This window comes from Pelodiscus sinensis, chromosome 15 (genome assembly GCF_052426305.1).
Source record: "Pelodiscus sinensis isolate ZL-2025 chromosome 15, ASM5242630v1, whole genome shotgun sequence".
NCBI lineage: Eukaryota > Metazoa > Chordata > Testudines > Trionychidae > Pelodiscus > Pelodiscus sinensis.
In genome coordinates, this window is record NC_143066.1 from 39157928 (window position 1) to 39175360 (window position 17433).

The 17433-nt window shown below is 42.3% G+C and overlaps 1 protein-coding gene across 3 annotated transcripts in view; it reads right to left on the reverse strand.

Annotated features, from left to right (window-relative positions):
• Positions 1-11928, reverse strand: part of MEIOB (meiosis specific with OB-fold) — a 36717-nt gene extending 24789 nt beyond the window's left edge. The window contains exons 1-4 of one of the 3 annotated variants that reach the window (XM_075899825.1): positions 11828-11928; positions 8995-9039; positions 5409-5484; positions 1420-1477 (exon numbers count right to left, since the gene is read on the reverse strand). In XM_075899825.1, coding sequence (XP_075755940.1) covers positions 1420-1477; positions 5409-5477 — 127 coding nt within the window. In that variant the 5' untranslated portion in view covers positions 5478-5484; positions 8995-9039; positions 11828-11928. The other 2 variants (XM_075899824.1, XM_089769322.1) reach the window with 2 other exon arrangements.
• Between the last annotated feature and the right edge of the window lie 5505 nt (positions 11929-17433).

A 17433-nucleotide genomic window follows, 5' to 3' on the forward strand; every position in this document is an offset into this window, starting at 1 on the left:
CTGCTCATATGGGCTAGAGCAGTGATGCCCCCAGAGTAGGCAATCTGGTGAAGAGGCTTAAGGCTGCCTCTGGAGGACCTGTTTGCAAACCCTTGCAAAGATGGCATGCCTGGGGACAGGAGGAATGCACCACAGGACAGGACAATAGCTCTGTAGTTTCCAGGCATTCCCCATTCCTGGGGAAGCCACCATAACTTAGTTTTACCAGTGGCCTTTTCAGCACTTTGAAGAGTCCAGGATCAGGAGAGAGCAAAGATGGGGGGGGGGGGGGGGGGGGCGAGGAAGCCAAACCAACAATTTTGCTCCCTTCTCTTTCTGGGCTGTAATTACTGTGCTGAATGTCGACTCTTATCCATGAAGCTGTCCTCTGATCATTCTGCACTGTAACATTTGTTATTAGCAAGTTTTCTATAAAAATTGTATGGTAAGGATGTAGTCAGCTAGGGGCAGGGTTCTGGATGCTGCTGGCCACCATACACAGGTGAGATTCAAGTGCCAGTGTTTACATGGGTGGTTCACCCCTCCCTGCCTTCCCCACAGGAGCCCAAACCATCCCCCCTGTGGCCCCTGTCCCCAGTGCCAGATGGCTGGGGGCTAGGCCCCAGTCCCAGTGAGCCTAAGCCAGCATCCACTGCCGCAGCAAGGTCTTGAGATTAGGAAGCTTGGGCAGCGCAGTGGCCACATTCCCAGCCCCGAGCTCCCCCTGCAATCGCTGCCCTGAGCCCCCCACTCCATCCCTCAATTACATTTCTTACAGGTCCTGTCATATCATACCACCACCAACATTGCCTATCCTAAGGTCCCTCTCCCCCAAGGGAGAGTACCTGTAAGAAATTTAAGTTATTTTCACTGCTGATGAAGACTGATGTATTCTCTCTCCCTGAATGCATTTCCTAACAAAATCTGTATCTTATCTGTTCTCTGGATAAAAAGACAACCTCACTTTTTAGTGCTGTCACTTTGGTACCTTGCAATTCCAATAAATCACATCTAATACAGTTCTCATACAATTTGTAAAAGTTATTCAGAGATATGAATCTCTGCCACTGAGATCCAAACAGCCCTATTTGCTTTGTTCATAGACCCTTAACACTTCTATGAAGACAAAGAATCAACATAAAAAACTGAGAACATTCCAGAAATGTTGCTATTACAGTGGGGCAAAAATTGGCATCATATCCTTCATAATGTGAGGTAGAGTCAGGAACAATGGATCTCAAGCGCTTCTGCTTTAGGGTTTGGGAAAACAAAACTCATGAGAGTTTGTCAAATTAATGCTGCTACTTCTGTCTCTGAAAAAATACGTTTTGTCTTTTCCATTTTTTTTAACATCAAGAAAAGTAAATATTTTGTTGGTATAGTCATATAAGCCTAACTTGCACCATATGAGAAACTGAAATATAAACAAAAGAACTCTACTTTTTCGGTCTGGAAAACCTTTGACATCTGTTTTCCCAATAACTACACCGATTATACTCTGAAAAACAAAAAATATTATAAAATACAAATATTAAACACAGATGTACATGATAAATTAAATGTCATGGACTTGTTATACTCTGATGATAATAAACATATTATTAACTAGTAACCATTTTAATACATTTATTCCACTGTGCTATATAAACTAAAGGCTTAAACATAAACATTCAGTTTTATGAGAAAAAAAGTAGTAACTAGTACAAAATGGTACAGGAGGCCCAAACATTTGACTGCATAAAAAGCTGTAGGAGGGAAAAGGTTACCTAAAAATGTCTGTAATTTTGACTTTCCATCAGAATCTCTCCCCTCACATAGGCAGGGAGAACATGTTGCTGGCACAGCATGTGGCTCTCAAAAAGGTATTGGGCTAAGATCTACTTAAATTCACAATGGAGTGAGAACCTGTGGCTTTCAGCCTTTCTGTTGTTATTATGTATCTCTGTAGCAGTTATTGAGCAGGATCCCACTGTGCTAGGTGCTGTACAAACACAAAAAATGGTCCCTGCCCTCAAAGAACTTATAATCTAAATATGAAAACAGACAAAAGATTGATACAGACAAATGGGGAGTACAAAGAAAAAATCCACATTGGTCAGCGTGATAAGCAGTGATCTCGCCATACGAGCAGCCTGACCACAATCAAGTTTTTTGTAGGCATCACAGAAAAGAAGGATTTGGAAGCAGGATAATGAGGTAGCTTAGTAGATATTTATTCAGAATGCCTCCCAAGTGTGAAGGCAAGCATGGGGGAAAAAAACCACGAAGATGGTTGTTTGAAAATGTAACAAGCGAGCAATGGAGACTAGCATTGTGGGTTGACCAGTGCAGGAGTCAGCACCTTCATAGTGAATGAGACAAGGTAGCAAATTGAATGAGGATAGCATGTAAAGGGCCTTAACAGTGAATACCATAAAGCTACAAGTTGCTTCTGCACTCTTAACATCACAACTTTAGTTCTCACTAGTTGACATACTTCCACGAGCTCTATAGGACCATTCCAAGGGATCACAGAACATGTATCATTTATATTTGATTTTAGAAAGGGCAACATCTCTGCATAGCTCTTGCATTTACATTCAAAGCTATCCTGCGACTGTGTTGTTTCAACAACAGATAAGACTATATGACCCAGCTATAGCTGATGTTTGCAAATGTAAAAAATTAGTGGTCAATATAAGTTGAATTCTGAACTAATTTACAATCGCATGCCAGCCACTTCTTTCTCTGGAGGTACACAGGTTAAATCTGGTCAGAACATGAGACCATGTTTATAATTTATTTTCAATCACTAGATGGAGCACAGTTACTGTCCTATCCTCTAGTTATTAAAAGGATTTCATTCAAAGCATATGTTTGATACAGTGCAACTTCCTCAAAGTCTTTAGAGCTCTCTTTCATACATTATCTATCAATCCACATAACATTGTTTAGTTTTTTAGGCCATGCTGGATGGTAATGGAATTAACTCGCAATACATCCCATATGTCGTTGCTGGTAATAAGGAGCTAATTTCTTGGAATATTAACAGCTGATTTAAGGTCTTCTTAAAAACTTTAAAGTATAATTTATTTCAGCCTCTACTAACAAAATAAAATTACACTACAGTAAACTAAACTAATATATATATTCATTAGTTTAACATGTTAAACATATATTGATAGATTTCTAATTCTTTTAAATGATTTGCCCATCAAAAGCTAATTAGAAAGTCAGGTTTGACTTGTAATAATTGGATGTTTCTCAGATTAAAGCAACCTGTTGCACTAAAAAAATTACAGTTTTGCATTTAAAAGAAAATATAGATTTAAATGAGCTACTGGATCAATTTATTTGTGAGTGATGGCAAATGACAAAGCCTTGAATGCCTTTAGCTTGGACAGGGAGAATGCATATGTTTTCATTATTTAAAACAGACAAAAACACAGGTCTAAATTGTCCTCTCACAGAGAAAAGGCTATGGGTATGTCTACACGGCAACACTATTTCAAAATAACTAGCACTATTCCGAAATAACTTCGTCCGTGTCTACACAGCAGGTATTTATTTCAAAATAGTGACAAAATACTGTCAAGCTGTAAAAACACAACAAATGGTCTGGTAGCACTTTATACACTAATAAAACATGTAGATGGTATCATGAGCTTTTGTGGGCACAGCCCACTTCTTCAGATGACTGGCGTTTTGAGTTTAGGATCCTAAGCTCAAAACTCTGGTCACCTGAAGAAGTGGGCTGTGCCCACGAAAGCTCATGATACCATCTACATGTTTTGTTAGTCTATAAAGTGCTACCAGAGCACTTGTTTTTTTCTGTACAGACTAACTCGGCTACCCCCTGAAGCTTCTGTCAAGATGGAGGACTTCTTAATCCAACTCCTATAACCCTCATTGTAGGAGGAGTAAGGAAAGTGGGAGGAAGAGTGCTCTATTTTGAAATAAGTGCTGTGTAGACACTCCCAAATTCAAAATAAGCTATTTCAAAATAAGATACGCAATTGACGTAGCGCAATTTGTATAGCTTATTTCCAGTTAAGCCCTGGTGTGCAGACACACCCTATGGCAACAGGGAAGGTACTTGGAAAATCCCATGTATTTTCATTTCTGTTTCTATGTTATCAGAACCTCTTTAGCATGGCTAGCCCTGCAACTATAAGTGCCACCGGGCAGATTTGAATCTGGGACCTCTGAAGCAGAATATAGGAACCTCTACCCTCTGAGCTAAAAGCCAGCTAGCTCCCAGCCCATGCTGTAGAGGTCTCTTGGTCTTAACTGTTGCTGTGGTCTAGTTACCACTTGCATTGCTCAGTAACCACACAAGGTGTGTGGGTTACACAACCATGCGATTCCCTTAGATCTGGGGAGATATCTCGATACAACACCACCGCCTCCAGTGTATCCATGCTGAAATTCAGTCTCTGTTCTCCAGGCTCCTACTGCAAGTAGCACAGAACATATGACACATACTGTCACTGGTGGCCAACTGGAGGCCATTATAGCCCACCACAGAGCAGACTGTTTCCTGCAGCAGAAGAAATGATATAGCCCAGAATATTAACATCTAAACTTGAAAGGCAAAGAATGAAAATTAAGAATATGCACTGGGATTTCCTATTCTGATAATACAAAGTCAATAAGCTAAAATACAAAGGACACTTATACAACTGTATATCATAGGCCTAATCTTGCAACCTTTAACTCTCATGAATAGTGTAGTCTTGGTTCGCACTCAAAGTGTTAACATATAAATGACAGAAAACACAGTATAAATACATACATAAGTCTAAGCAAAGATCATAGAAATAAAAAGTAGTAGTACATTTCACTGCTCAATGAGATTGTACCTCATTCCCCTTCTTTTTCCGCATAGTATATTTATGTTTTTTGAGACCGAGTCCTTATAATCTCTTAAGTGTCTAGACCATATTTTGTTTCAAATAATGAAAAATAATAATAAACCCATTGTATATATAATTTTGAAATCTTTACACTCACTGACTTCAATGAGAGTTTTGTCTGAATAAATAAATACTGCAGAGTTTGGCCCAAACTTCTGTGAGCAGAGGTTGCAGGATCAGGCCCTATGTCTATAACTTGTAGCCAAAGAATATCACACATCCATTGTGTGTTGTGACTGTGTACTGGTAATCACTCATTCAGCATTCATTTAAAATGATACAAGAGGTCTCTGATACTGCCAAATAAGGAATTGTCTAGGCAATATCTACATTTGTAGAACTCACACTATGGACAACAGTTGGAATTTTCATTTTCCTGATGTATACACAAAGAAGGTGCTGCACTACATATTTAACAATGACACTGATGTTATGAGTTTCTAAATACCGCAAAATTATGCAACTGTCATATAATTCAATATAGTTAGATACAATTTCATAAAAGAACAAAAGTACGATGTTGCTGAGACCTACAGGGCGAGCCAGATTTGGATGTAGATCTGAAAGCGCAACAAAATTCTGTGCTGAAATGGAGTATGCCATTCTTTATCTGTAATTGAAAAAACTAATTTAGATCTAAAAATCAAAACATCACTTTGAGCTATTCATACCGAGATTCTTAACAGAAGTAATTTAAAGAAATTTATTTTGACAAAGAAGTTTGATAAGCTGGGTTCCATAGGTTTTAAATGCATTTCAGGAATTGTGAACAGTTTTCTTATTGTTCATGTTGGTATATACAGACATTACTAATTTCATTTTCTAACCATATTTCCCCTCAATATTTTGGAGTTTATTTTTGTACTGAATGACTCTCTCTTAGGCCCTAAACTTGCACATATCCACCCTACTTTTCCTATATGGGTAGGCCCATTGAACTTGGGACAGCTTGCATACACAAAGTTACGCAGTTGCATAAAGTGTTTCTAGAGCTGTGGCTAGGGTTGCCAGATGGTTTAACCAAAAATACCAAACACCTCCCCCCCCCAAAAAAAAACAAAAAAAAACCACCGGGGAAAAAATTCTGCGGAGAAAAAAAAACAGGGGGAGACCAAAGTTGTTGAGGGGAAAAAAAAGGACCCCGAGAGTTATTAAGCAAAAAAAACAAAAAACAAACAAACAAACAAAAAAATAGCATGGCCCCTTTAAGACATGCCATTGAGGCTTTTTTTGGCTTTAACAGGCTGCCAGCAGCCATCTTGTTTTCCTTCCCGAGCCAGAAGACAGCTCCCTTGAGGAGCCAGGTGTGGGGAGGGGGGGGGGGTTGCTGAGTGTGTGTAGAGTTGCCAGGTGTCCAGTATTTTTGCCTCCTGGCAGGGAAGAAAATCAGAAAATATCGGACATTTTAGGTGTCCAGTATTTTCTGAAATTTTTTTTACCGGACAGGAGGCAAAAATACTGGACTGTATGGGTCAATGCCGGACACCTGGCAACCCTAATCACGGCCTTAATTTTAATTTATAAATAAAAACATAATATTGAAAAAAAATAATAGCCCTGTTTTCTCATACTTATTCTTCAGCAGCATGTCTATGTCTGGTGCTATGAAAAATAGTTTCTAAGAGATGTTTCGTGCCAGAACACACTCTTTTCTCACCTTCAATTTGCTTATTTGCTAGACTTTTCTCATTATATTCAAGATGCAAATTTTGATTGTAAAGGGCCCCTTCCTGTGAAATACTGAGTACCCAAGACTCCCACTTATGTCAGTGTTGGGCCATAAATGCTTTGTTAGTCTTCCTAAATGCCTTTTGTAATTTCAGTGTTTCAGTTCTACGGCTGCTCCCTGAAACATTTATTGATACTCTGCAATGAGGTATCAGATTCTCCCTTTTATAAAAGGTGCCATCAAGATGTCTAATACATAATAAGACTAGGGATGTAAACCAGTAGTCGAGTGTATGATTAACCAATAAGCCTAGGCTTATTGGAAAATCTTCTTGACTATTCGCATTTCCCCCCACCTCGCTGCCTCTGTATCAGAGACAGCGAAAGGGACAGAGCAGGAACTGGTCCCGAAGGGAGCTGGCTTAAAAGCCGGTTCCCCCCAGCACCAGGTCTGCGGTGCTGCCTGCCCCCTAACCCCCCAGTGTTGCCTCTATCAGAGGCAGCAGTGCGGGGGGGGGGGGGGCGCAAGGGAGCAGGTTCTGCCCGCGGTGGGCCCAGGCTTGCCATGGAGAGAGGCTACCTGGGGGGAACCTGGACCCCTCCCCCATCGAGAGGTGCTGTTGCTACCCGCATTGGTGCCACTTTTTCAGAGGTAGCAGTGTGGGGTGGCAGGCAGCCGGTCTGCGCAGGGAAGCTGGTTTTTAAACTGGCTCCCCTCACAGACTGGCTCCCACCTGGCAACCTGTGGTGCTGCCGCCTCTGATGCTGGGTGCTGGCCACAACCCCAGGGACTACTGAATAGTTGAATAACTAATAGGAATTAATGCGGTTACTCGCCAATTTAACTAACTGATATCTAACATCCCTAAATAAGACATATCATAAGTAAAAATAATTGAATAACTGTCAGCCTTTGTCAGAAGACCGACCTGTAAAGACCGAAGACATCTTTCTTCCAACTCACAACACATGATACGTTGTAAGAGTTTGTAGTTGTTTTATTCTGCACCAACACCCTTATATCTTTTGTTATCATTTAAAATCTCTCACTTTCCTTTCTTCAAATATTATATATTTATATAATATATAAATAGCTTTGATAGCTCATATGAGTTTATAAAAACATTTTGTTTGCTAATAAAGGTAAGACGGGCTGCAGAGGGAATTTTGCCTATTCTTTCGTGGAAGGCCTTTTTCATAATCTAATTAATCTTACTTTCAGGATGTCAGACACTAGACTCTTGCTTTTGTTAATTATAGAACATTAGTTAAGACTTCCAGAGCTCCTTGAAATGAGCAGTCAGTTTTTGTCTCCAAAAGGAAATAAAATTTCCCAAGGCAACTACTAAATATCATCATGACATAACATGAAAATGAACATGAAAAATAGCAGAGGGAGATAAATACTTCCTATGTAGAAGTTGGAAACATCCAGCACACATTTAAGGAATTTTAGGATTCTCAGATTATGGTTTAAAGAATTTTCAAGATCTTAATTTTCTGATTATGATTTCTTATGAGAATCACAACAGAAACCTATAGTGATTCCAGCTATCTCCAGAGTCTCTATATACAGTATTCTCAAAAATTACTATAGGAGACTCTAGTTTAGTAAGAGCAGGGTCAGTGCTAAAAGATTTCACAACTACCGTATTTTCCGGAGTATAAGGCGACTGGGCGTATAAGACGACCCCCTAATTTTCTAGTTAAAAGATAGGTTTTCGTCTTATACTCGCCGTATAAGACTACCACCCCCCCCTTAAGAGGCCAACCGGCAGCGCCCCAGCGCCCCTCCGCCTCCCGGCTTTGTTCCCGGTGTCCCTGGTCTGCTGGAGATGGTCCCCAGCAGACCAGGGGCACCGGGAGCAAAGCCGAAGCGGCAGCGGGGTGCCGCGCATCTGAGGCTTTGCTCTGGCAAAGCCTCAGAGGTGCGGGACCCCGCCACGGCTGCAGCTTTGCTCCCGGTGTCCCTGGTCTGCTGGAGACGGTCCCCAGCAGACCAGAGGCACCGGGAGCAAAGCCGCAGCAGCGGCGGGGTCCCACGCCTCTGAGGCTTTGCTCTGACAAAGGCGCGCCTGGGCTGCCCCGCTGCCCAAGCCCCTCCGTGGCTTTGCGAAGCCTCGGGGGAAGCCGGCAGCAGGGCATCCCAGGCGCACCTTGGCTGCCCTGCTGCCGGAGCCCCTCCGCAGCTTTGCTCCGCGTCTTCCTGGTCTGCAGACCAGGGAGACGCGGAGCAGCTTTTCTCGCCCCGGAGTACACGGGCGGCGGGACCGCAAGGTCCTACCGTCTGTGTCCTCCAGGGCAAGAAAAGCCCCGGCGTATAAGACGACCTCCGATTTTTGGGGGATGTTTTTTAGCATAAAAAGTCGTCTTATACACCGGAAAATACGGTATGTGGTTTACAATCACATCTTTCTTCAAACACCAGAACATCTTACTTATACTTTCTTACCTTTTTAGTGACTCATCAAAAGGTAGAACTTTTCATATGTTGATCCTATAAAATAAAGTTTTATAAAAATAAAAATAAATCAGTGCTTAGATATTGCAATGATTTGACAAAGATGTACAGAAATAAATATACAGAAAAAAGATTAAAAAAAATAATTCTTACAAAATATCCACTCCTCTCTCACAGAATTTTACATCCCAAATTATCTCAGGCAAGTCTCTAATTCCACTGAAATAGAAGTTTATATTTAACATAATTATCTACCACTTGGAGCTTTTGATGTACTGAAAGATTAATGTCACCAACTACCAAATCTATAATACAGCACTGTAAGTAATATTCAAATTGGCTGCCCTATGATGTGTATACCCATGAGGCTACTGCAGAAGTCCAGGAAAAGTAAATTAATGGTACTTCTCATCCTTAAGGTTTCCCTTTTCCTCTTTGACATACATACAGCAATTCTATTGGATCTCGTTTTTTAAAAAGATGGATCATAAATTCATCAGATTATCCTAACACAACATCCATTTATTCCACCATCTTGTATTCCATAGATATATAAACCATAAACTAACAGACTACTTTATAATAAACTTGGCTTGACAATTACAATTGAATCAAAACTTGTAATCTCCCATTGTATGTTGGGGTTTTTTTTTTTTTTAATTATTACTTTGGGACAGTTTCTTGGCCATTTTAAATAAGGCATTCCTAGATCCCATAACAATATCCTGGAAATTCTCTTCTGTTTATAAACTTTAGTCTATAAACCATGATTAAGTGAGTATCACAATATCCTGAATACTAGGACTAACAACTAACTAACAACATATTATTTAACACAAGCAGTAAATGCTCATCTACATGAAACGAGATTCCTTCAGAGTGACTTCACAAATCATACAGCTTACAAAAAGAAGTCAAGGGGAATTGAAGGTACTCAGGAACTGCTCATCTCCTTCCAGGATCAAGCCATTACTGAAGAGGGAGTAAAGGACATTTTTCCAAACAGGATGATATAGTTATACTGGAAAAACTAAGCAGAAATCTTTGGTGGGTCAGAATATCAACCTATCTCATTAAGGCATTTTATACCACACTATTCTATACATATGTTTATAAAGTGGCATTCGCGTCTCATTAGCCATAAGTTGTCCTTTACATATTTTATTATATTGATATAACTTTGCTGCAATATGGGAGTGGGTTGTTTTGTTTGGTTGTTGCACTTGTTAGAGCAGTTAAGACACTGCAGTCTTGGCATGACTGCTATATGGTTCTGATCCTACACTGTTCCAGATAGGTTGCAGAAGGATAGCCGTGTTAGTCTGTATCTTAAAAAAAACAAAAACAATAAAAAACAAGAAGTCCAGTGGCACCTTAGAGACTAACAGCCCTAGTTTCTAAGGCGCCAAGGGACTTTTTTTGTTGTTGTTCCAGATAGGTGATGAGCATGGCATAAGAACCTAACTATCTGAGCTCCTTCCAGTAGCATGTTAACAAAGCAACATGACTACATGTTGTTTGTCCTCTCATTTTCTTCCATGACGGAGAAGCGATTGTAACTTGTTTCAGTTGTGTTTTAAATTTGTTTAGTTGTTTTTGTGTATATATAAAAATAGCCTGCATGCCACCCTTACTCAAACCCAGGTGCCAATGAAGTCAATGGGGACTTTGCAGGAACCTGGGGAGGTAAGTGATTATTGTTAGAATCCTGCAAATACATGGACCATTATTGCAGCTTGGATGCAAATACAAATTTTGTATCCCCGCAGGGATCTCATTTTTGTCACTCATCCAACACTTCACAGACACCACCAGGACTTCACAGACACCACTCTCTGGCATAGAGGACTTGCTCAGCTGGTCCCAACACAACAGGAAGCTCCGTCTACAAATTCACACTATCTTGCACTGGCTACTCTTGGGTGGGGAGAGGGTACCAGAGCAGGGTTGGGCAAGATGCAGTCTGAGGTGGCGGATCTGCCCCACCTAACACTTTGATCTGGCTCACAGATTACATCTGGCCACTTTCTATTCATATCCTACTGCCTATGATCCCGAATTTCCAGGCAGTGACTCAGGCAGAAGGATCCTATTTAAATGGCTCCCCGGAGGGGCCGGAGCCCTTTAAATAGCCCCAGCAACCCCAGGCGGCTGCCAGGCAACACAGTAACAGCGGAAACAGGAGCCCTTTGCCCTGTTTTTAATTCAAAGCCTCCCCCCCCCCAACAACTCTGGGGGGGAGGCTAATCCCCAGACCCCAGCCTTCTGCTTCGGGCCCCACCCCTTTCTGGGGGTGGAGCCCGCCAGCAACCACTTACCAAAATTCATTGTGCCCCCCCTCCCCTGGTGAAACCCCCCTCCCCCCCCACACACACCAAAGGGCTGGACCAGCAGAAGGGAACATGGGGGGGAACAATGGGGTGAAACAAGGCAACCCCAGGGTGAGGTGAGGGGGTCCCCGAGGCACCAGTTGCATTCACTGGGCCCCCCCCCCACAGGCTGGGATCCTGGGGGGGGGGCTGAGGTAAAGAATCCCCCCCAGGGCCGGAGGGACCAGGCCTCAGGGAGGTGGGGCCCCAGGGGCTGAGAAATGGAGGGTCTGTGGGAGTGGGGGGCAGGGGGCGGGGCCCCAGAACTGGGGCTCCCCAAGTCTCCCCCCGCGGGGAGGGGCCCTGGAGGGTTACAGAGGGAAGGGAGGAAAATCTCCACGAGCCTGGGGGTCCCGGGGGGGGGAGGGAGCCCGCTCGGCGCCCCTCACCCGCCGCCTCACGCCCCTTTCCCTCGCGCGCCGCAGCCTGGGCGGGAGGGAAAAAAAGGCGCCAACCTGCAGCGCGCGTGCGCAGCCTCCACGTTCGCTGGAGGGGGCGCCAGTCTGCAGCGCGCATGCGCGGCCTCCACCACCTCCCGAGCGCTGCCGCGGACAAGTCGTCACCCGGGAGCTGGCTGCGGCGGCACGTGACTGCGTCTCCCAAGCCCAGAGCCACGTGCAAGCGCAGGTGCGAGGCGGGGCCTGGCTCTAAGCACGTGCCCCGGGCTTGGCCCCAGGGGCGGAGTGCGGCGCGTGCTACATCCCCCTGTGGCGGGAATACGCCTGTGCTCATCCCTCAGCACGTGCTTCATGCTTTGCAGAAGCGCGATTCGTGCGTGGGTGACAAGCCAGAAGTTATCTGCTCATAGCATCCTAGGGCTGGAAGAGAGCTCGGGAGGAGCCCAACCCCCAAGCCCAAAGCAAAAAAAAAAAAAACCTAATACTGGAAAAAAAATTTGTCCCAGGAGATTGCATGCGTCCTGTTCAAAAGGAGCGAGTCTCACTTTCCTCCAGAAAGATCATTTGTTTTCCCTAAGCAAATATGCCCGCTCTTTCTTGGAGTTATTTTTAACAAGTATTTGCATACCATTATAGCTGCACTTTACATTTGCTGCAGGCAGATTGTTCTGTCACCTCCCAAAAGCCCTTTCTTCATGGGGCCAGGATTTTTTCTGGCGGTATTGTAGCTTAAGTATAAAAGGCAATAATATTGTCTTCGGCTATAATAAAATTATGCCTATAAATGACTTCTACAAAAGCAAATTATCAACATATTAAGGAATATAATTCATGTTTTTGTCAGCAGCTTGTTTTGGTGTGTTTTTCATTTAAATAAATGAATATTTGAATAAAGCTACATTTCAGGGTATGCTAGCACAGTCAGTCTCAACACATCACCATGCCTACTTGTTCCATGAAAATCATCCTGCTTCACTGCACATTACATTTGTTTCCGGAGATCAGCTTTACAGAGAGGGACCATACTGTCTCCATAATGAAGTCAACATTTCTGATGTGCAAAGAAATGGTTTCTGCTTTTTCTGGCAACAATGCTGTGAAATAGTTTTTTTCTTCTTAACAATAGCATTGACTTGTCAATACAGCCTGGATGAATATGAACAGAAAAAAGGGTAACACATGTCTGGTTCTTGCCACTTGATAAAGAAGTCAAGGTTGACTGAGCAAAGGTCAGAGCTGAAATAATTTGCATGTATGGCGAGAGAAATGATACCAGATTGCATCTGTCAGGTCTTCTGAAAATGCCAGGTGTCAAACCGTCAACAAAACATAGTGACCATATCATTGGTACAAGTAATATTATTTAAAAGACCATCGAAAAAAGAACATGAGTCAATACTACTTCACAGGCTATAAAAGGAACAACTGTAGGTGAATAGGGCCCTTTTTTCAAATTGTATTACTGACAAACCCAAATAAATAGTATAGATCCAAAACAGGCATGCCTTACTGAGACTAGGGATGTAATAGTGTAGATGATTAACCGTTAGGCAAAAATGTATAGGTTAATGCTATAGACTACACACATTCTCTCCCCCACACCTCCAGTAAATTTTTTAGCAGGCTGGCCAGCAGCCCAGCTCAGTCCTGGCTTGCACCAAGTCCAGGACCTACCACTGCAGCAGCTCTTCATTTCAAGTATATTAGGAGCCAGCCAGGGACACAGCTTGGTTCTGTTCCAGTTTGCGCTGGGTCCAGGAGTTCAGACCCCCACACTGGACAGGGGCTGCTGCCACGCTGTCTCTGTATCTGTCCACAAGGGGAGCTGGTTTTTAAACTGGCTCCCCGCGCAGACCAGCTCCCACCTGGCACCCCGCAGCAGCGCAGAGTGGCAGGAGGCTCCTCGGGAGTGGGGCCAGAGCGCAGTGGCTGCTGGCCCTGCCCCTGGGGACTATAGAATAGTCGAGTAACCAATCAGAATTCATGAGGTTAATCGACTATTCAGTTGACCGATATTTAACATCCTTGACTCAGACAAGAAGTCCTAGGGGGCTAGTGTAGACGTACCCTTACTGAACAATGTACACGCTGTACCTGGAAAGCTTTTTAGGAACTATTGTTCCTGCAGTTGGAACACTTGCTTCCCTCAGAATCTGAGACAGTGAGGAAAGAGTCCATCCAATTTTTCTGTTAGAGGTGGACTGACTTGGGTATTTGACCAAAAAATATTCCATAATTGTGAAGTATGTGGCTTCCCACCTCTGCCCTTTATAATTTAACATTAAAAAAGTTGCGTATGGTTCCCCACTCCTAGCTTTAAATTTTTTTGAAATTGATCTAGAGTGCACTTGATTCCATAACAAAATATTTTCTATAGAAGCCACTGAGGTTGTTTCTGCACCCTGATTATATAGGTCCCATAAGCGCCGAAGAGAGCTCCAAACTAAAGCCACAACATTAAAGTCTCTCTGAAGTCACACAGTTAAGTGCTTTCCTTAATCAAGACACTATGCAGAATGTAGGGTTGCCAGGTGTCCATTTTTGATCCAGATAGTCAAGTATTTGAGCTTTCTGTTCGGGAAACAAATTGAGAAAATATCAAAGAAAAAATATAAATGTCTGGTATTTTCTAAATAAGATGCAATGTAGATTGTGATGTAATGTCAAGTGTGTCCGGTATTTTTGTTGAAACCATCTGGCAACCCTAACAGAATGTATCATCTCACATTTTTCACAAATATGAATTCTCATTCAGACTAGCCCAGATCTGTTTCTAATAACATCATGCCACACAGAGAGCTGTAATGGGAATCAAACTCAGCCCGGATACTTACCCACAATGCAAAATATGAAATAACGCAATCCCTGATTTCCACAATGACGTAGGATACAAACTGTAAACCTCACAATAACATCCTGAATTTTGTACGCTCTTGATTGAAGGGTATACTCCAATTTGTTAGCCTGACACACCCACGAGAATCCTCAAAAGGAATGAGCCACAAGAAAAACTTCCATGTGAAGGCCTAAAGTATATATCCTCGGGAAATGTGTTTTATTTAAACTGCACTTAAATGCTTCCTTCCTGAAGTTAGAAGAATAATTTTGTGGGATTAGAGATGAGCCAGTTCCAATGCTCCTTTCCTCCCCTGAAATCCAAATACCAACAATTTGGGGGAAAGTCTATATCTAGTCCAAACTTCACAGCCAGCGTCTCAGTCTGAACCAGAAACACTCTCCAAAATTGGGAAAGTTCAGATCCCAAAATGCCCAGTTTTGTATTTCGGACCTGTCCATGTAGGACATACCGGAATCACAGATTTGTTTGCTACATTTAAATCCACTAATTGTTACTTCCCCAGGAGAGTGAAAAGAATATGATAGCTGGATCACATTGGGAATGGATGAAAAAAAAACCAGAAAAACATATGACTACAAAAGGGTCCAGTTATTGTTACTGGGCCAAACCCTGACTTTTTTGTAGCTCAATCAGATAGTCCCAGATCTTCAAAGGTGTTTAGGTACTCAGTGAGTGTTAGCCCCCTTTAAGGATATGGGCCTCATTCTTACTCAGGTAAAGATCCATTCATGTCTATAAGAATTTGCCTGGTAAGGATTTCAGCCTTTGGTCCATTGAGTTTTATATTTTCTTTGGTATTCTTCCGATGAGTCTTTCATGCTGTGGTATGCTGGATTCCCCCTTCCCCCACACACTAGTTTAAAGAGACCATGATTCAGTTCTGTATCTGGTATAAATCAGCCTGACTCCAATGAAGTCTATGGAGCTACTGTAGTTTACACCAACTGAGAACTAAACCCAGGATTTTTAATCTCATTGTCCGGGATATCCAAATTATGGACAAATGCACTGTAGGATGCTTTGCTCTGTAGTAAAAATTCTCTGGCTCTTCATTTTCTTTGGTAGCCCTCACGACCCAATGCATGTCATATTTAACAACTGAATTAAAATTTATGTGTTTAGACTTAATTTGTATTGATTCAAATGCCACACTCTCGGGTTTCCACAGACATGGGAGAACGGAGTAGACCATTTTGTCCATTTATGATACGGATAAAAATTAAAAAAGAATCAATAAAATTCACTTCTAGGTCATAAAACTTCTTTTAGTCCTGATCAGTAATTTTATGACCTCCAGGTCACAGCTATTGAAATCTTTAGCATAGCATGGCAAAATCTAGGAGTCAACTCCATACTACAGGATCTTTCAGTCCTTCAATTAAACAACTGAAAATGGATACCACCTGTGCTCTCCTATTTATTATGTCAATAAAGTCCATTATAATTATACTGTGCTGATGACAAATGGCATGCCAGAGAAATGACGGCCTGTTTTTTTAGAAAACCATTTTATGCAACATGAACTGCTGATCTAACTTTTTTTCAAACACTTGAAGACTGATAAACACAAAGAGGGACTAACCATGTGGCTACTTTTTTCATTAACATTTCGCCAAACTGAATAGAGATTTCATGTACCCATAGGACTCCACTCGCACTAGAAGGAATCAGACATAGGAAATCTGAAACATTAAAATGCTAGAGATTATGAGACTGTTTCTTATGTAAATTACACTGATATAAATCACCAGTAACTCCACTGGTCCCATCCAACCACTGTAAAACGAGTGCCAGCAAGATTAAAATCAGGCCTTATATTTATTGTCTAGGCTGTTAAAAGATTATTATTATTGGATTTCACGTGAATTCTAGTTAAAAATAACTTGTGAGAGTGCTTACTTAATGGGACATAAGCGTGGGTAGCTGATGAACCATCAGCTAGAAGAGGCAAGGCCCAAGCCCGCCCTGCCCAAAGACCCACCCTCTTCCTCCACGGGAGCCAGAGCCCAAGTGCCCCCTCTCCATCATGGCTGACAGCTCACCCCAACCCTGGAGCATTGGGCAGGTGATATATAGGCCCCCCCCATAGACAAGGTGGGCAGCCTCATAATAAATGGTAAATTTTCAGAATGGAGAGGGGTGACTAGTGGTGTCCTCCAAGGGTCAGTCCTGGGACCAATCCTGTCCAACTTATTCATAAATGATCTGGAGAAAGGGGTAAGCAGTGAGGGGGTAAAGTTTGTGAATGATACCAAACTGTTTAAGATAGTCAAGACAGAAGCAGATTGTGAAGAACTTCAAAAAGAGCTCACCAAACTGAGTGATTGGGCAACAAAATGGCAAATGAAATTTAATGTGGATAAGTGTAAAGTAATGCACGTTGGAAAAAATAACCCCAACTATACGTACAGTATGATGGGAGCTAATTTGGCTACGACAAATCAGGAAAGAGATCTCGGAGTTATCATGGATAGTTCTCTGAAAATTTCCTCGCAGTGTGCAGCGGCGGTCAAAAAGGGAAATAGGATGCTAGGAATTATTAATAAAGGGATAGAAAATAAGACACAGAATATCTTACTGCCCCTGTATAAAACTATGGTACGCCCACATCTTGAATACTGTGTACAGATGTGGTCTCCTCACCTCAAAAAAGATATTTTGGCCTTGGAAAGGGTTCAGAAAAGGGCAACTAAAATGATGAGGGGTTTGGAACGGGTCCCATATGAGGAGAGGTTAAAACGACTGGGACTTTTCAGTTTAGAAAAGAGGAGACTGAGGGGGGATATGATAGAGGTATATAAAA